The sequence below is a fragment of the Thalia democratica genome, chromosome 6 (genome assembly GCF_965202585.1).
Source record: "Thalia democratica chromosome 6, ktThaDemo2.hap1.1, whole genome shotgun sequence".
Lineage (NCBI taxonomy): Eukaryota > Metazoa > Chordata > Thaliacea > Salpida > Salpidae > Thalia > Thalia democratica.
Window position 1 is genome coordinate 27532357 of NC_139170.1, and position 21588 is coordinate 27553944.

General features: G+C 23.5%; 1 protein-coding gene across 2 annotated transcripts in view; it reads right to left on the reverse strand.

The window, feature by feature from the left end:
• The window catches only part of LOC145839489 (E3 ubiquitin-protein ligase MGRN1-like), a 37132-nt gene extending 22970 nt beyond the window's left edge, over positions 1-14162 (reverse strand). For both annotated transcript variants that reach the window (XM_082947072.1, XM_082947071.1), the window contains exons 1-9: positions 14044-14162; positions 12635-12753; positions 12433-12521; positions 11912-12088; positions 11132-11258; positions 10787-10900; positions 10429-10476; positions 3690-3756; positions 2961-3092 (exon numbers count right to left, since the gene is read on the reverse strand). In XM_082947072.1, the coding sequence (XP_082803198.1) occupies positions 2961-3092; positions 3690-3756; positions 10429-10476; positions 10787-10900; positions 11132-11258; positions 11912-12088; positions 12433-12521; positions 12635-12753; positions 14044-14128 (958 nt within the window). In that variant the 5' untranslated portion in view covers positions 14129-14162. The remainder of the gene's footprint in view (positions 1-2960; positions 3093-3689; positions 3757-10428; positions 10477-10786; positions 10901-11131; positions 11259-11911; positions 12089-12432; positions 12522-12634; positions 12754-14043) is intronic.
• Between the last annotated feature and the right edge of the window lie 7426 nt (positions 14163-21588).

Genomic DNA, 21588 nt, shown 5'->3' on the forward strand with positions numbered 1-21588 from the left:
ACGCGTCTATTCTAAAATTAAATAGTTAAACTTGTTGTACTTATGGTTAGAAATTGATTTATGCTTATTTTGATTTATTTTAATCTTATTTCTTATTTTACATTAATACAAAGTTAAAAAAAAAAAATACAGTTAATAAAAAACACTTTAAATAATTAAATGAACAAATTTGGAAATTAAATAAAGTCTAATTGTTGTTTAATTTTATCTTTGTCTCAAAATATTTTATTTGTTTAATGAATAACTTATACAAAATTTTAAGTCTTAAAGTTTCTTTTTTTTTTATTCATAGTGTTTTTCTGATATTTTTTTTATATTAGAAGAAAAGTATCTTATCTTTAGTTTAGAGTTATTAAAGAAAATTACTTCATTAAAATTTCTAAAAAAAAATATTTTATTGAAAATGTTTTTTAATAGTTTTATTTAGTTGAATACTTTCTGAATACAAAAATTTATAGATTGATTTGTTTGGATATTTTATAACAATACATCATTATTGACTAATGTTTTAAACATTTTCGATTTTATTTCAAATTTTATAATGTTTGGAAATTTTTTTCAGGTTTTTGAAAGTAAAAGTTTTTTGTCTATTTCATTGAATTTATTTATAAAACTCTTTAAGAGAGTAAAAATATTAAAAAGATAGTGTAATACGATAATAAATAAATAATTCTTTATACCAAATAAATTTCTAAACAATATAAAAACAACTTATTGTATATGATAGATATTCGTATTTAATCTAAACTTCATTATTTTACATGCAAAAATGGTTTATAAATTCATTTTTTCCAACTATTTTTAATTCTAGTTCAAAATTTTAAGTTTACTAAAATTTTTCAAATTTAATGTTTTTGCAGGTTTCCGGGTATTATGATAACCTGTATATATAAATACAGAATAAAAAAACAGTATTAAAAACCCTACTAATAGACTGTATAAGACAGCAACAATAAAGATAATATAATCAAAAACATTTCGAAAATAATTTTAATCTTCATGCAACTTTAATATGCTAATTATACTGGCCGGCTAGGTGTCAAGTAGTATATCGTTGCAACGAACTTATTATTATGCCAAAAACAACTAGATAACGTAGAAAATAATCATAAAACTTTACTATAGTGAGTTAAATTTTTGTGTTTTACAAAGCTTAATAAAAGCTATTTTTACAGATTTTGCAACAAAACAAATCAATATAAAATGTTAAATTTTCATAAATTTAACCACTATTAAATGGTCAAACTGATATTCTTAGGTCAATAACTTGTTAATGAGCAAAATTTCTATCTTAACAAAAACAGTGTTTTTTTAATTTATTGAAAATTATTACAGTAAGTGAAACTTAATTTATGCAAATTTAAAAAATCTCAGTAAATTGGTGTAATTACAAAACTTCTTTTAAAAAATTGTAAATAGCATAAAATGATCTGTGTTCAAAACTTAATATTCTCTTCATTTGAAATTTTGCCTTATTATAACTTGACACACGAGTTTTACTTTTTTGAGCCACCATAGCTCGTTGGGTTGGAGCCAGTAAACTTTTCAAGAACAAGCAGTTTACTAAAAATAACTCTGCTAAAAATATTATTTATAATATTAAAACTAATAATTTTGCCAAAAAGTGACAAATTTACAATTTTTTGTATAAAACGGAACTTACTGTGTTACTTATGTTTATTTATGTTAAAAACAAGTTTATACTATTGAAACTAATTTTAATTAAAATAAATTTGAAACATTTTGGCTAAATTAAAATTCTGGCATTGATTTGATATTTCTAGACAACCTTATTAATTTCAGACAACTTTGAAAGTTTAAAATTATTTAGGTTAAATACTGAAAACTAAATTTTAACTTTACAAATCAAGTACTCTTATTAATTAAACAGCAGTTGTTGAAAATAATACGGCTAGTAATAGTTCAAACTTTCTTCAAGCTTTATCTTTCTTATCTCAACAATAAATGTATGCAACGCATGAATCTTTATAATCATAATCACAAAACGCTTTACTAAGCAATATATGTTTGAAATTTTTTTAACTTTATTTATTTATGAAAAGAAAACTTATAGACAACTGAACAAATTTTGATTAATTTTTTTTGTATTTTTAATCTTTTGTTTCTTTCGTCGTTGACTTAAGATATTTTTTTAATCAGGAACTTTTAAAGAACTAATTCGAATTGATAAAACCAATTTATCTTTAATCCTTTCGACTTTAAGGAGACTGATGTACTAATAATTTTTATAATAAGACTTCCTTTTTATACTGTTTTTATATTAACTACATACTTGCATTTTACTTAATCATAGTTTTAGATTATTTTAACTTCAAAAAAATTAAAATTACTTCTATTAGTTAACTAGCTAATGTACAAAAGCTCCTATTTTTTTTCGAAATCAACGTTCCTTAATATTTTCGCATTTTAATTTTTATTTGCCTATTACAGTAAAAGTGCATCAAGTAAAAAAATGCTAGTTAAATAAAATTTTCTTTAAATTGATTAACTACTACTCCTAAAAGTATGAGTACAGAAACAAAAAAGTACTACATATAAATCCTAAGAAGTTATATTGTAATACAGTATTAACATTTTTTTTTATGATCATGTAACTGTGTTTCTGAAAAATACGAAAAAATATCATTCTAAGAGAAGTTTTTTTATGATACTTAGACAATTTTCGAAATCAAAAAGAACATAATAAAAAATAGTAATTGCTCATGTATTTACAAATGGACTTAGATTTACTTAACCTTTTCAAAACTGATCGTAAATACATCTAGCAACGGGAACAGTTTATAAAAAAAATATTTGAATAAAATTGAAGTTTACTTAAGTATAATTACCGTATATCAGTAAATTAATTTTGAGTAAACTAATGTTTTTTAACTACAAACTCAATACCTAATAGAAAATATTTCAAGTTATTTTACCGAAGTATAAACAAATTCACAAACCGCAGACATAGCACAGCGACAGATGCTTGCAGGGAAGTATTATTGTGTCTTTGCTTTCTGACAAACAAACAACGCACTCCGTGTTGTCATCGTCATCACTGTAGTGGTCATTCCCATCTGATGTGTTGCCGTCTGTTGAAACAAAATTTATGTAGGTAAAACGTACTAAAAATAATGTATGTTCAGCTAATATTCGCTAATCTATTTACTAATTTATTTTGTAAAGATGTAAATGTAGTTTAGAGTAAGAACACTTTACATTTCAAAATATTCGTGAGGTATTTTTGTTTTATAGATATAAGTTATTACAAAATTAACAGTTACTCAGTTTTTTGATTACTAAACTAGTCCAACTTAAAAAATTAGAACAAATTTTCTAGATTTATTTAATAACAGTACTAGTTTTATTATAAAACATATGATATTTACATAGAAAATTATTTTTTGATATACTACTTAAATTAAAAAATATATAAGAACTTTAAATTTAAAAGTTATACATATATGTAAAGCTTAATTATTGCAAAACTATTCGAAATAAGCGGAAAATGTTTAGTTTTTACCATAACTGTATATATATAGACTTTAATTAAATCGTCTAAATAAAATTATACTTATTATTTTCAAATATTTTTAATAAGTTAAAGCTTAGTTTCCTTGTTAAATTAATTTGACCGGCTAATAGCTTTATCTACACATCATGTTAAAATAAACATATAGTAAAAATACCTTCTTTAGAGCTGGTTTTATTTTCGATTCCATAAATTTCTTGTAAAACATAGCAAACTCCATTAATCTGAAATTTTTTAAAGTGATAGTCGTAAAAATTATATTTGACCATCCTGTTCTATTAAATGTTTTATGTCCATACTTACTTAGTTTAAACATAACTATAGTAGTCTACTTCTAAAAAATGCATTTGTAAAAGTACTATTCCTAAGATTAAAACTTATAAAAAAAATAAAATTTAATGAAAATACAAGATATGAATTTTCCTTTTAATGTTTAAAATAAATATAAGTCTTTACAACTCAAGTAATTTAAAAGCCTTTATAAAAGTTTTTATTCTTTTTTTTTTCTCCGCATAAAGATGCTAGACAACTTTTTTATCAAAATATTTTGTTTTAGATGCATTCAGAAAATAATTTTTTTATATAATTATATTATGACTACAAAACTGAAAACACTTAAAAAATTACTTGATTACTTGATGTTTTTTAAATATGTTTAGAAAAAGCAAAAACTAATTTCATTAAAATTAAAAGCTTTTATATAATAAAAGTTAGAAATTAAACATTTTCCAGTAAATTAAGTAAACCAAAATTTTATAAGCATGTGTAATGTAGAGTGAAAAACATGGAAAAGTGTTAACGAAATAGTCACATTTTTACTGCTTTATTCCTAAACTTAATCTTGAATTTAGTAAGAAAAGTTTCTGAAGTAAAACACTAAATAATTCATATACTATCTTATAATATTATAAAGGTTACATGACTGACTAGTAAAACTAGTATAAACAAAAAACTTTAAACTGTATTACCAAGTTCAAAATGGTTATAGTATTAAAATTTTGTCTAAAATAGTTATACTTTATCTTGAGTAACTCGTTTAAGAGTCGGTCTAAAAACGCTAAACATATATTTCTAATAAAGTTTTAATATTGTTATATGTTAACATTTTGAAGATAAAAAGTAAAAGTATAAATATAAAAAGCATTTTGATATCTGTGTTACTACAACTTGCGTGAAAAAAATTTGAAAAATAAAAATTTTCAATAAGCGGCATAATAATTAATTACCATTCAATTCATGTTAAAAGCAGCTTTTACATTGTTTAAAGTTTCTATATGGTTTTAAAAATTAGTAATTGTATTTTTTTTTTTTAATATATGTTAAATTATAATTATTAAGTACTAAGTTTCGATTGAAGATTAGTTAAAGATTAACTTTTATTTAATAAAAATGAGAAAAGTAAAAAAAAGACGTAATTCTCGTAATTAAAAACTTAAACTAATATTATTATAATATAGTGTAAGAACAATATACAAACTTTTTTTTTAACATTTTATAAGAAAGTTTGTATTTTTAAATTAAAACCACATAAAATAACAATCTAGTAAAACTATAAATATAAAGTTATTGCTATAATATCATTAAGTAACACTTTAGCATAACAGTAAATTAACATTGATAACTTTTTTGCTTATACTCACAAATATAAAACGTTATTAAATAAGGTTTATTGATAAAATAACTGTTAATACAGTTTAAATCGGCGTAAAAACTATTTTATGTAAAACTTACCTATCTAAAAACCAATAAACCTTAATTTAAAAGGTGATTTCTCTAAAATTGTTTACTTTTATAATTAGTTATTTTAATTTAAGTCAAATACTCTTTTATAATGTTTTCAATCAAAGTTGTAATCAATAATTCAAAACAATTAATTTTCAACAGAGTTTATAAAGAGTACTAAAAGTCTAGTCCTATTTTTTAAACAGGCTGTAATAAAATTTTAATAATTTGTTAATTTGTCGTGTATTTTTGAAATACTTACTGTACTGTACAGTTTAACTTTTGAAATCGAAGTTTATAAACTAAGCACATCTAACAAAGTTTCAATTAAAGTAACAAAACTAAGAAAAAACGAGAACAAAGCTTCTTAACTATCAAATATTTAATTTATTTTTATCAATTTATAACTATCGACCTATCAATGTATTATTTTCAGTCTAATGGTAAGTTTGCAATACATATTTTATTTCCAAACTGCAAAAATTATACTTGATTAAATTTGCTATGCATTATTAAATCATAAGTCGGCAAACAGCAGCCATGATGTATTTTTGCTAAAATTATACTTATTTTAGAAAAAAAATTAAGGTACTAGGTATACTTAAAACTTCCAATTAGGCTCTTAATTTAATTATTACTAGTTTTCTAGTTAAGAAAGATTGTTAAAGAACAAAATTATTTTTCCTTTTTAGTAGAAAACTTAATTTAAGGTAAAAAGTGTTTAAAACAGCAAAAAAAAATACTTATAAGATACTGTAAAGCTGCTTAAAATGTATTATATAATAAATAGGGTTACCAAAGTTTTTTGCAAATTTATACCAGGTTAAAAAAAAAACAAGTTTTTTGGTCCATTATTAGTATAAATTTAAACTTAAATTAAAATAACTGTCTTTTATAGTATAATAACATCGAAAAAATACTGTAAAGCTGTTTTGAATGTTTTTTTTTTCTATGGATAACAATAAATAATGAACTTTACCGCACGATTAACAACAACAACATCCGAGACAACCTTAGACCGGTTTCGTCCTTAGGACTCATCAGGCAGGCATAGTCGCGAGAAACCGCTGTTGAGATTTAACCAAGCGGGGTTAAGTACGAAGTACTGAAGCGACTGTTTGTGGGTAAAGTTGAAAAAATTGATAACTAAAAAAATTCATCTATAGGATAAATTTTTTGTGTCAATTAGAAATTTCTTCTTTTTACAGGTAATAAAATTTAAAATTCCAGGTTTTTTTATGATTTTGGTTAAAAATTCAAGGTTTTTTTTTCAAATTTCATAATTTCTACGTTGACCAAATTTTTTAGCCTAAATTATAAAATTCCAGGTTTTTCCAGGATTCCAGGTTTTTGGGCAACCCTACATTAAACTAAGCGTAAGGTTTGACAGTTCTTTTAGAATTTAGAACATTTCTTTATATGAACAATGTTTTATATGTAGTTTACTTAGTTTCATCATAAACTAAATTAATATTTTACATGCATTAATCCTCTGAAAAATCTTAGGTCAATTGTATTGAGATTTATCGTTTTAAATGAAGAAAAATCGTTTCATACAACACTTTATCATAAGCAAACTATTATTTTAAAAGCGTGTAATTTTGCTTAACAAATTTCAAGTAAAAAGTGTAATTTTTTACATGCATAACTTTATCTAAGTTTGCATTGAGGAGTATTAAGTTTGAGTTTAAAGATAATAAATAAAAGTTCTATTTAAATTTTTAAATAAAGTTATTTTGCTTATTTTCAGCAATGCTGAGATGTTTTTTAAGCCATTTTTAAATATGCGTAAGACTGCACTGTACAATAAGGTGCTTATTTCTTCAGCAACTTTTGACTTTTTGGCTAGAAAAATTTAAATGTATCGGAAATATTATAAAAACACCCTGTGCAAAATTTGAGATGATTTAAAGAAACTTTCACCTTAGCACCAAACGATTTCCTTAAAACCAGCCCAATGCAAAATGTATGGGATCGAAAAAATGCAAGCTTGGAGTTTGAAGCTGATTTTTTTTTACATGTGGCCAATTTTCTTATCACACAAACACATTGTGAACAATTTATAACGATTTTAAGAAAGTTTTATGGTGGAGTTTCTTGATTTTATTTAATTTCTATTACTTTTTGTAAGTTTTCTTGAATTTCCAGTTTTTTTTCCAAAATACAAGTAATGCCACCATAAAACATTCTTAAATCTTTTTAAGTTATTCACAATGTGTTTGTTTGATAAGATAATTGGCCACATGTAAAAAAAAAATCAGCTAAAAGTTTTAAGGTTGCATTTTTTGGATCCCATACATTTTGCATAGCAGTAATTTTAGAAAATTGGTTGGTGCCAAGGTGAAGTTTCTTCAAATCATCTCAAATTTTGCACAGGGTGCTTTATGATATTTCCGAAAGATAAAAAATTTTCCAGCTAGAACCTCAAAAGTAGCTGTAAAAATAAGCACCCTACCTATACATCCACCAACAGCCATGTGACAAATCAGTATTGAGCAGTTATTTGATAACTAAAACTATAAAGCTTTTCTAAATTATTCACTAAACTTAAAAATGCTTATTGTTTTTTATTAGTAATAAAGTGTTCACAACTTCAAAAATAAGTTAAGACTATAGGGGGAGTCCAACACTTTTTTTTACAAAAAATTATTTTGGTATTTATATAAAAGTTTGAAGTACAAACTACAATCCAGATTTTAAAGAATTCAAAAATATTATTTAAGTTTTGAGATATTTAAATTTTTGTAAAAAGTTTCCGATACAAACGTATGGACCGCAAGTTTTTTGGGGTCAATTTTCTTTGAAATTTAAAAAAATCACTAAAAATCTATATCCTCCTTCATTTTTCAAGCAATCTTTTTCAAATTTTCAGAAAATGTTCCTTACATTATAAGAAAAAAACGTCACTTATGAGTTTTAATAATTATTCAAAATAAAAAATTAACAAAAGTTAAAAAAAAAAAATTTTTTTTTAGTTACTTAAAAAATTTTAAAGTCTAAATTAACGTTTTTTGTTATTGTATAAAGATTAGACTGTAAAAGTTTGAAGAAGATTGCTTGAAAAGTGTAGGAGGAGATAGATTTTAAATAAAACAGTCTGTTTTTGCTGTTTTAGTTTTCACTTCCCATAGGGGACCTTTTATGCAGCCCGACTTTGACCAGTAATATCTCAAAAACTAGTTCGAATTTTTTCAAACGGTAAAAAGCAACTTGAAGCTTAGTAAAAACTCTACAAAATAAGATCAACTTGTAAAAAACATGGATGACCCCCCTATGGCCTTAAGGATAGTTCTCATGCTGCAGTTTGTAATCAAAGAAGAATGATGATTGAATTATTTATAATTATGATCTGTAATTATCATCTTTTTTTTTTCTTACAGGTAACTACTTGAATAATTTAAAACATATTTCAAATCAGCAAAAAAAATGTTTGAATACAATAAAATAAACTAGTAATTTACTATAATAAAAATTTTCATTAAAATGAAAGTTAATCAAAAATATTATTTACTTAACCTTAAAATTTTAAATCTCTTTATTACAGGTTTTTAATGATATTAGTTTATAATTTCTTACTGTACATATTCCGAGTAAAAAGAGTAGAGCAGTACACGAAAAAATATATTAGATACTAGATCAGCGGTTCTTAATATTTTTTTTACTCTTTAAGGAAGGTTATTACCAAATTTACCCCTAACATACAAGGTAGTTTTTATTAATTCAGATATATTAATTTTATTGAACCTTATGCATTTTAAAAAAAATAACTTTAAAAAATTAAAGAGTTTATTTAATTTAAAAAAATTACAGTTTAATACTAACTTACAAATTAAAAAGACAAAAAAAAAACATCAATTTATATAACTTGTAATCAAAAAAATTTAGTCCTTAAGGGTAAATTTACTCCAGGTTAAGAATCCCCGTACTAGACGAACTTCTAAAAATATTCAGTTTACATATTTTGCACATACAACAAACTTAAAAGCACAAACATATATAAGCATATATTTTATAAACAAAAGTTATCTCTTTAAACAATATACTAATTATACAACTAACCAAGTAATTTTCGGAATAAAGTTTAAACTCTTGAAAACGGGTGTTTCTTATAGTATCATTGATATATGAATAAAATAAAATCATCAATCATCATTAAATAAACAAATATTTCAGTGATGATAACGAAATTAACCATGTTTGCTTTATGATATTAAATCTTAAACTAAACTAGTTTATCAAGTTCGAAATACTTTTTTATATAATAACAATTTCGTATCTTTTATAAAACACAGCTTAAAACAGTGTTAGTAAATTAAAAAAAACAATAGTGATAAAAAGAATTTAGGTTCATTGAGTATAAGTCAAATTATGAATGTTTTTTGTTAGTTTTAATAATATAAATTAATAAAAGTATAAACTAGACAAACACTTTAGCAAAAACCTTTTTTAAAATACTATAAACATTTTTTTTTTAGGAAATATCTATTATTTATATATAATTTTGTGCAAATAAATATAAGCAAACAAACCTACAAAACTGACAAAGTATTGAAAAAAAAAAAACAGCAATGATGGTTGCAATTTGTATATTCAAAAAAATATAAATACTAAGCAAACAAAATCAATAAGACTTATACGAGAAAATAAAAAGTTAAGTATTGTATCCAAACAAAAATCAAAAAAAAAAAAGTTTTTTTAACTATAAATAGAATCGTAAAAAAAAATAAAACACTAACAAAAAACTAGTTAAACTAAAACCAATAAAGTAAACAGTACATCTAAAACACAACATAAGTCATAGAAATTTCGAACTCATTAACACTTATTTTCGTATAAAGCACTTAAGCGATATTATAAAATACAAAACTCCTTAACAGCGTTTTTTTAGTTTCATGATTTCATTGAATACTTATATAGTATAAGGTTTATATTTAGTTAAGTTTTAAAGTTTTAACAATTTATTAATTAAACTGTAAACATAAAAGTAGTTTTAAAGTTATAATAGTCCCACTATTACAAAGAATTTTCTGTTTATTTGTTATACTGCTACTTTTAATTTCATTAATTATACACAATTAACAATTATACATCGTATTAAATATTAATTGTAATGAAAGATGGTTTCAGAGATGAAATCTAGCATAACAATTCATTAAATTTTTAATTAAACAAACCATTTGCTTCTGCTTCAGTAACTTAATTGACCATCCATCATCTTGAACCTAAAAAGTTATATAATAAACTCGATGCTTTTTTTTTAAGAATTGGTATCTAATATTATTCATTTATTCCTTTTACAATAAAACATTGTTTTAAATGTTGAGTAAAAACTAAGCTAGGCAAGTCATAACTATTTAGTTAAACATTTTAAGAATTGTACTTAGGAGTAAATTCTTTATATACTGCTAAAAATATAACTCAAATTTTGTATATAACTTAACACAAAACTTAACTTAATTAATTTTATATTCATGGACAGAAAACTTTCATAAATTTAAAGCTATCTTCTTAATCTAAATTCAACCAACTTACTTTTTCAAAAACAGCATATGCGACTTGGCAATGACCATCGATTCCACTATTTTCTTCTACATTTTCAACACTTATCTGAATAGCTATCGGTATGCAATCAAAACTCCACTTACCCTTTAATAAAATTGTATAAATAACATTTGGCAAATGTAAATCGATAAATTTACTTATCTAGGCATCTATCACCACCAAAATATTTTTGGTTCTCATCCAAATATACATAAACTGTTACAGGTATTATAAAAACAAAACACATTTAAATAGGATTATAGTAAAACTACTTATTTCTTTGTATAGTTGAAACAAGATTAAAACTTATAAAAAAATAAATAAATAAAAACAAACCGCAGTATTCCTATTTGTGTAGATATTGTCGAAAAACTTAGGATCAATGAGATGTGAAGTTGAACAAAACTGCTGATTGCTGCCTGCACTGAACTTGAACCACTCACTTGAATGATCACTTTTATATCTGTGGTAGTATTTATAAATAAGCTATAAAACAGAAAAACTCTCTTTTTATAACAAATAATCGAAGGTATTATATTAAAATTTATTAGAATACTTTATATTTAAGTAATATATAAGTTAAAATTAAAAAAAAAACTCATACTTTAGAAATTTATGTTTTATTTTGTCTTATTTATTGAAAAGCGAATCAATGACAGGAAAAAAACCTTCAAACATTTAACTATATAAAACCCAACAAAAAAAGTATTTTCTAAATATACATATATATTACTGTTTTTTTCATTAACTTACATTAGAAAGGAAATAAGTGTAAAATTTTCTAACAATAAAATTAATACCTTAAGAATTTTCAAATAAATAGAATGTGTGTAAAGTAAAGAAAAATAAAGTGTAAGCAAAAAACTAAATCTGTATTCATAGATAAATAAGGTCTTGTTTAAAATAGATAACTTATAAGTTTTAAAATGAAATTGATGAAATAAGCTTTTTATATATGACTAAATTTTTTAAGATGAAATGTTATTTTTTATATATAAGTATTCTTTTAAAAACAATAATTGAAAAGCTAATTATTCGAAAAACATTTATCAAAAAAAGCTAATATTTAAAAAAGTGGTGATATAATACTTATCTAAGTTATCTTTTTATACTTACACTAGCTTATTATCAACAATTTTTTCTTGTGCATTGTAGAAAACTCTAACAAAGCATGGACAATCAGCATCAAAAGTAAATTCTAAATTATAGATATGTGGGTTTTGTTGGTTATCAAGGGCTTCAGGATTATTAGTTGTTGGTATAACATCATCTTTACTAACTTCAGTCCTTGCTCTAGTAAGTTATTTTTTTAACTTTGTTAGTTACAAAAATTAATAAAGTATAAGTAGCTATGTAAAATAAAAATTAACTAAATTATTCTTCTTAGTTCAAATATTAATTTAACTACTTAAAGAATATTTTAAAACTTTTAACTTAGTTTTTTTATTAAATAATGGTTTGAAAAAAAAAATTGTAGTTTATAACTTACTAACCATGAATGAACTTATACAAATAAAGTAACTACATCATAATAGAAAATGACAACTATAAAGTTATAGTTTAAAACAATATTATGCACAAAAAAAAAATTGAAATCAAAAGTTCAACAACAATCATATAATAGTTTTTATAGTAACCTTAGAAGTCTGAGTGAATCTTTTCGGATATTAACCAAGCACTTCAGAGCTTGAACCAGCTGATTAGATGCTGGCATCTTATATGAAAACTAAAAAGCAATATTTTATTCAAAACTTCAGTAAGAAACATGATATAAAATGAAACATTACAAGATTTTGTACAATCTAAGAATAAAAAAAGGTCTACTAAAAAAACAATTACATTTTGAGCCTTAGGTCCAAGATACTGTAAATCAACATTGTCTCCAAATAAGTAGCTTTCAGGTTGAGTTGTTTGAAATTTTTCATTACCCATATAATAATATGGTGCAAAGTATGACCCTGTTCAACATTTTTTTTAAATATAAAAACATACATTACTATTAAAAACTATACAACAAGTTTGTAAACTAAGACAGGGACTCCACTAAATTTTCAAAAAAAAATTATGAAAAATCCATAAAATATACCAAATTTATAGGGAAATTAAAAAAAAAACAATGAATTTTAAATGTTACAAACATATTTTTAAAGTACATAAAGTAATATATGTCATTAACCATTTATAAGCACAGTCTTAATACAAAATTTTTGAAAGTTTAAGGGTTTTTGAGTTCTAATCTTAGTTATTTAAGCAAACTTTAGATAAAGTGTATTTAATATAAATAAGGAAAAATTTTGTCTGCTACGTGGCACCACAGAGTCACAGTTTTGTACTGAAATTGCAAAGATTTTGATTTTTAAAGAGTAATTTTTTTTTACATGTTTTTTACCACAAAGTGTCATCGTTTTGGCTTCCAAATTTTAATCACCAATCAAAAAAAACGTAAAATCTAGGGATTTATAGGGACTTTTCAGAATATTTCAAATTTCTAGGGATTTATAGGTAAATGGGAACCCTGCCAAGAAAAACAATTATTTGTATATGTTTAAATTAAAAACCTTGGAACTACTTGATCAAAAACATTAAAAGTACTTGGAACAAAAAAAATATAAGGTTTATTTATGCAACAGTAATTTCAGGAAAACTTAAAAAAATGTAATAATTTTAGTTTAATAGATAAATTATTGTAAATTATACACAACCAAACCTACTTTGTAAAAGAAAACATTTATAAGTAACAACACTAATGATATTTAAAAGAACCTTAATAGTATTAGAAGTAAAGTTAATGTATATAGTTACATTAACGTTATAATCACAATGATTTTTGCATAAAAAAACATGTGTAAAAAAAAACTTCATGGATAGAAAAAGTAAAAACAAAAAAATACAAACTAAGTTTTATCTTCAATAGTTTCTTTAACTCTCAATTAATTTAACAGTAAAACAGTTTTTCAACTTACAAAGAAGTATATTTTCTGCATAAGTTAATAAATGAAAACATTTAAAGAATTAACTGATGATTATTTTAAGTGGTATAAAATTCTAATAAAATTAAAACTAAACAAAAATATAAACTAAAACAGTAAGAAAAAACGTATAAAGAAAACATTTTTCTAAAACTAAAATTTCTGAAACTTTAAATTTTTGCTCTTTACTAACGATAAAATTTGAATTTTTTAAATTAGAACATAATATTAATCATACTGTATGAAATAGTTAAACTAAAATACTGAATCAAAAGTCACCTGACACGGGTGGAAAGACATTTTGCGATGTGCTTTCATCTAAATTTTGAACTCTTTCTTCACTCCGACTAAAGTAAGAACCCATATTTCAGGACAAGTTTTATTTAATTATACATACTAGTTTAAAAATGAAAAGTAAATTAAATATAAATAGTGGTGTAATCATTTTCTTTTTAGTCAAGCTAAAAAAAATTCATGTGATTTAAATTAACTGCATATCATGTTATGAAGAAATTTGAAAATTAGGCTAAAAAAAATATAATTTTTTTTTTGAAAAACTTTTCTGAAAAAAAACAAAACTTAAAAAGTTTTGCCGTACTTAAATAAATTTTAAAAACAGATTTAACAAAGGAATCAATTCAAGTTGAAGATTCATATATTAAAAATATATTTATTAAAAAATCAGGCAGTTACTCAGTTTTACCACTTAAAGAATTATCAAACTGAAATTCTTATTCTAGTAAAATTATACTTTCAGCATTTAAGCATATCATTTTCATTTATTAAAGGAACTGTAGACTGTTTAATATGGATTAAATAAGCTAACTTAACTGCTAAGCTTAAAACTTTGGTTATAGTTAGGAAATAATTTAGAGTAGCAATACTTAAAATAGGGTAAATTTACCACTGGAGGTAATTTTCCATCCAATTAAATAAATCAAATAATAAATGTTTGATAAGTGTAACGGAATAAGGATTCTAATTGATTTTAGTATTTGTTTTAAAGTTGTAATAAAATAAAGGCAGTTCAAGCAAATTTAAAATATGGTTAAAACAGATTTAACAACTAAAAACCATAATTACAGAGGATTTTTTTTTTCTGCCAACCATTGGAAACAACATTAAAAGCATTGAAAGAAAAATAATTTTATTCAAGTTTTGGTATGCACTGATGGTGATCCAGCTATGATTGATGGAAACACTAGATTGGTTTCACAATTCAGGAACAATTTGCATGCTACACAAAGTGTTGCTCATTTAAAAAGCCATTCCAAAGAAACTTAATGAGCATTTGTCTATCGTAATTAAAGTTGTTAATTATGTAAAAGTTTAGCACTCAACACTCAATTGTTCAGCAAGCTTTGTAAAGATATACTACATTTGCAATTTTACTACATTTTTATATCACAATCAAGATCGATGGCTATTATAATTAAACATGGTTTCTTGTGTTTTCGAAATAGGAAACAAAGTCAGGTTGCTTTTGGTTGCAAAAGCAAGAAAATGATCTATTGTTTGAATTTGGTGGAGATAGATTTTATATGTATTTAGCTTACCTTGCTGAGGTATTCCAAACATTAATACATCTGAACAAGAAACTGCAAGGTCCAGGAAGTAAGATATTTTTACAAACTGATGTCATAAATACCTTTGTGGTTGATCACAAAGCTTTATTTTAATATGAAACAAGCAAAAAATTAATTTTGCACCATATCATCACTTGTCAACAGGAGATAATTTTGAACAAATTTTGAAGGATACATCATCAACCCCATCTGCAAAACGCAAAACTTGCAGGATTAATTTGTGCAAAACTTTCTGGAAATAAATACTTCCAGCATTTTTATGGAGCTAACAAGAAATTCTACTCTATGTAATGTGGAGGATATTCCTAAAGCAAAAAAAGATATTTCAACAAATTAATTAACTCATCTTTTGCAAAAGATAAGTTTTATTCTTGCAGTTTTGGATTAGAATGCAACACTGCTACTTTAGTAGAACATGGTATACTAAGTATTCAAGCTCTGAATATTTTTATTCAATTTTGTTCAACTTTGTCAAACTACTTAAGCGAATTCAGCTTCTATGATTATTTATTTACTAATTATTTACCATCAAACTTAAAGCACAAAACCAACTTGGCGTTATACCAGACATTGTTGTGCATTATGTACTAATTCCAAGACATTGATTTGCTTGTCGTCAAAAAACATGGACAACCTTCACGTTAAATGTATAAGTGTTACTTATTACTTTCTTTTAAACACTATTTTTTGTTTATTAATTAATAAACACTACCCTGTATACTGGGGGTAAATTTAATAATAAGCTTCAATAAAGGGAAAAATTATGAAAAAAAGGTTAAGAACAGCGTATTTAGAGTAACTATATTTTAAAGTAGTAATAAATGTTTTACTTTCATTAACAGAATATTTTTAAGAATAAACTTAACTTTTATTTTACATATTACAAAAAACCTTCAAAGCAGCTTTTAGTTTAAAAAAAATACCTTAAAAAAAATCTTCTTAAAATAGTTGCAAAAGCAATTCAATTAGTTTTATGATTTTTATTAGTTTAAGCCATGTTGTAATTTTTAAAGTTTTACCAACACTTAAACTTTAAGTTGAAGCTTTATTTATCAAATAAAAAAAATCAAAACTTATTTTAAACTTATCAATTTGTTTTTATAAAATTCAATCTGAAGTTCTTTTCCTTACCCATAGTATCTACAAAAACAAAGATATACACTATTTATAGTGCTTTGTTGAAAATTTAAATTAAAAAATTTTTAAGTTGAAATAATATTAGATGAAGACTAATTGTTTGCTTTTGATGATTGTAATTGCACATCTCAAAAAACTGATTAATAAAAGTTACTACAACTCTAGTGAATAAAATTTTGAAAAAAAAATGTTGCTAGCACAACTTACTCCTTTTGGTATTTACTAAAATACTTGACAAGGTTCACTACATATTGTGTTATGATCTTGTGCATTTCAAAAGTTGTTATGATCTTTCAAAATTTAAACTGAAAAGTTTAAGCCAGCCCAGCCTGAGTTTTTGAGAAAACTCAAAAGAAAATTATTAATATCAGCCCAACTGATAAAAGTACTGTTAAACAAGCCAGGGTTTCCAAAGGTTTTTTGTAAACTTTACAGGTTTTATGTATTTCTTCCAGGTTTTTTAAAAAACAAGTTTTTTAGTCCATTTTTTGTATAAAACTAAACTTAAGTTAAAAAAATGTCTGAAATAGTCAAACAACTTTGAAAAGATACTGTAAAGGTACTTACTTTAAATGTGCTTTTTAATTAAAGAAAAAATAAACTTAATTCTTTTTTTTTTCTTTATGATGAATTTTTATTTAATTCAAATTTCCTTACTTTAAATGTAAAAATAGTTTAAAACTTTAGGTATTTCAAGGTTTTTTGGTGATTTTTGTTCAAAACTCCAGGTTTTTTTCAAAACTACTTAAATTTGTGGTTTTTCCACGATTCAGGACTTTTAGTAACCTTGACAAGCTTGAATACTTAAAACTCTCAAAACATTAACAAAGGGACTTAATAAATACACAAATTTTAAGAAAAAGACTGTGAATTAAAAAATTAGCTTGCGACTAGGAAAAAAATTCAAACTAGCCTGAATTGTGCAAAAAAAAGTCAAACAAACCAGATTTTTTCAAAAAAGTTCAAAATATCTCCTGTTGATGTTTTCTTTAGCCTGAGTTTGTTAAAGTTTTCTTCTTTTTCTATATTAGTTTATTTGTTCTTTTTTCAACTATCACTGTTACCCATAACCCATTTAATTCAGTCAGCAACTTTGTTTCCTTAGTATTGTTTTTTATTTTCTATTTATTCTATTTTTTTTTGTTTTAATAAAATGTTTTTTGTTTCTGTTTATTTCTTCTTTTTTTTTATCACTGTTACCCTAACACTTGGTCAGCATTTTTTTTTCTATCTTTTTACTCTCATACAAAAATGACCTTCAATGCAGAAGTGACTGACTCCTTGAGCAAAAGTGACCATTCATGCAAAAATGTCTTAGTGCAAAAGTGACCCTTCTTGCATATTTGTCCGTCCCCTTTAAATTTGTTTTAAATTTTTGAAGTCTATACTTAATTTTTTTGGCAAAAAGATTATATAATATTGAACTTTTGAACATTTTTATTAACAACAACAATCTGATCTTATTGATTACTAAATACTATTTCCCCACTTCAGATATATTGACAACAGTTTTGAGCATTAACATATTTAATTATATGTATGTTTATTTATTACGTTATAACTTCCAATATTGATTTTTTTCAAAACAATCTTTCACTAAAAAATAGATTCTATTTGAAAAAGATTTTATAATTAACTGATGATCTCTAATTATTCAGTAAAAAATTGTTTTAAAAAGTGAAATCTTAAAGTAGAGGAACTTATATTATTCTCCTTATAAATAACTAGAGATCTTTAACTGTTATCTAAAAAATAAGATTTCATTTTAGATTCTCAAGGTCATTAGTGATCATTCCTACTCCCTATTTACTTTGTTTAAGGAGTTAATAGTACTTGTCATTTAATATCCAAATTTTTATCAATTTTTTTATATTTTAGTTTTTATTTGTCCAAAAGTTGATTTGTTTGGTCACAGTAACATTGGTTTAGACTGGATTTTATCATTTTCTATCTAATTATTTCTAAGATTGTAGTTAAAGTTTACTATTTAGTAATTCGTTTACTATTTAGTAATTCATTAAATATCCAATTTTTTGTTTATTTTTTTAATTTTTTTGTTGCAAAGTAGATTTGTTTGGTTACATTAACATTGGTTTAGTTGAGATTTTAGCATTTTCTGTCCAGTTATTTTTAAGACTATTCCTTAAAATTACTTTTTAATTAAGTCCAGAATACTTACAAAATTTTTTTTTTTATCTTTCTTCTGCTTACAAACTTTTTTTAATATATACTTTATTGTTATATATTTTTTTTATTGCATGAAAATGTAAAAAGAATAGTTATAGATGTTTATATTTTAGCAGAAAATTAAGTGTTTAAAAAGCAAGCTGAGATAACTGTTTCAAGCAAATTTATATTGAAGAAAAATCTCTTTTTGAGCAAAGCAAAATTATTCTTTTTTATGTTTACAAATGTTGTTTTCTTTCTATTATTTCAGTTAAGACTTAGACAAGTTTTTCAAAGAGAAAAGAGTTTTTTTTTTTTTGATTGATTTAGTGGAAAGAAATTTGTTGTTGTTAATATCATTGTTGTTAAAATTATTATTTTTTTTTTAACGTATCTTCATATTTTTATTTATAAAAGTTAAGTTATTGTAAAAATCACTTCTTTAATATTCTAAAAAAAAAAAATTTACAATAGTTTATGTAGCTTTTCAAATGTAAAATATTTTTATTTTCAGCTTAAATTATCAAAAAAAAAAACCTTTTTAGCACAAAATACTTAATTAAAATTATATATTTAGTCTATACTTTTTATCTAGTTTAAGCAATTTTTTTTATGGATACAGCTTTATTTTACTTTGTTTGAATATTGCAGTTTTACGTTATTTTTATTTTTTTTTCAATGTTATAGTTATATTTTACTGTTACTTACTTTTTGATAGGTTAAAATAAGTTGGTAGTAGAGTCGAAATTCTTAAACACACATAATAAAAAGGAAATAAATTAATATATATTTTTTTTTCTTTTTAAATCAAATAAAAGGGTAATTTATTTGCAAAGTTCTGGATTAATTTTAAAATTGAAATTTCAGATAAAAACTTAACCTTTTAACGTAAAGTTAGATATATATTAATGTGTATATAATGTTAGATATATGTGTGTGTAAAAATTCTTTAATTTTTTTGGAATTTTTTTTTTTTTTAATTTTTTTAAAGAAAAATATTTAATGTTGTAAAGTTTAATAGTGTCTCTTTTCATAGAGCTTTTCGTTTTAGAGTTTAAACTTTTCTTTTTTTTTTCATTTTTAGCTCATTATAATATTGATTAAGTTTGGGTATGCAACTCGATGACCGAGAGGTCTTTTTGCTATCCAGGTCATTGAACCAAAACATTTTTGAGCAAAAATTTTTGTTTTTTTTTTTTCGCTTTTTGTTTAATAAACTGTACTTTAGTCTATTACAATATTCCAGTTAAATCACATTTTAGAACAAATAGTGAATAGTTATAGTAGGGGGAAAACCTAAGTTGTAAAAAATTTAAGATTAGCACACCATTCAGCTCGAAGTGATTCTACTTGAATTGCTATAACTGACACTTTTTCTTATCCAATTTGAAAAAAAAATATTTTTTATGAAAACTCTAAACTTACTTGTATAAGACTATTTTGTTGAAATGATGTAAGTTTTTTTCAGCATTAAATATTTTTAGAGAATAAGTATAATAGTTATATGACAAGGTATATTTTTCATTAATTGTTTTTACTGAGCATCCTTTCTAAAACAGAAATCTGTTATAAAATTAATATAAAATATTTAACCAAGTCACTTTTGGGTTAAAAGCATAGTTCTTAAAAGTACTTTTTAGAATAAAATTAATTTTTCAACCAACTGTTCTTTCTACATACTGCATTGCATAGCAATCAATAAAAGGTCGGAAAAGCACGGCGTAACTTAAGCACGGAATGACATTTTAGCACAGAGTGTCGCTTTAGCACGGAGTGACATTTTAGCACAAAGTAAAACTCTAATTTACTTTAGCACGGAAGTTATTTTGCAAGATTTCTTTTTATACTCTTATAACATTTGAACTATTGTGTTTAAAAGTCAAAAACCAACAATGCAACATGTAAAATAAAAGTTAACAAACTTTAAATTCACTAGAACTTTAAGCTTCCACTAAAACATATATTAGTTATTGAACAAAAAACAGCTCTCAAAATTTTTGGTCAAAGATTTGGTGTACAAAAAACTTTTCGGTTATCAAGTCGTACACCACTTGGATACAGTTTAACGTTATTGTCCTGGACTAAACCTTCGTGTTTGAATTGTACTACTAATTTTTTATAAACAAACCTTATTTTTTTACTATTAAAATATTAAAAATTGGATCATGTTAAAAATGACATTGGAGTTAATATTTTTACTTTTTTTAAAGTGAGATTGTTTTTTAACTTGAATCAAATTTTTCTTGAGTTAATTTTTTTGCTTGATTTTTTTTTAACTGTAACTGCTATCCCTAACACATACCATTAGTCGGTAATTTTTTTCTTCTTCTTGTTATTTTTTTTTACTATCACTGTTAACTCTATCTCTTACCGTTGGTCAGTATTTTTTAATTCTTCTTAATATTTTTTGTTTTTCCTTTTTTTTTTTACTCTCCTTCTTACCCCTAAGCTTAACCCTCACCCTTAGTCAGTGTTTTCAACTATTGTTTTTTTTTTTTTAAATTTTTTATTCTCGTGCAAAATTTTGCTCTTGCAAAAATGACCGATATGAAATTTTTTATTTTTTTTTCTAAAATATATCTTGGGTCATTACTTTTACTTGTTCGAAATTTTGGGTCAATTTTAAAAATGTTGAGTACTGGGGTCATTTTTTTACAATTAAGTAAATTTACATTAATTTAATTAACTCAATATGCTATAAAACTTTAAGAAATAAATTTTGGTACTTTTAGTTTTATATTTTCAACATAAAAGTTTTTTAAACCTAGAAATATATACGAGCTTTAGGTTTCTTAAAACTTTTTTGTTAAGCTAAAATTAATTTTATTAAGGTAAAATTTTTAGTGTTAATCTAAAAAGGTCTGAAATATTGTTTAGAAGTTTTGTCTATTTGTATTTAAAAAGGAAGGTTTTTGTGTTTTTTATCAAAACACTT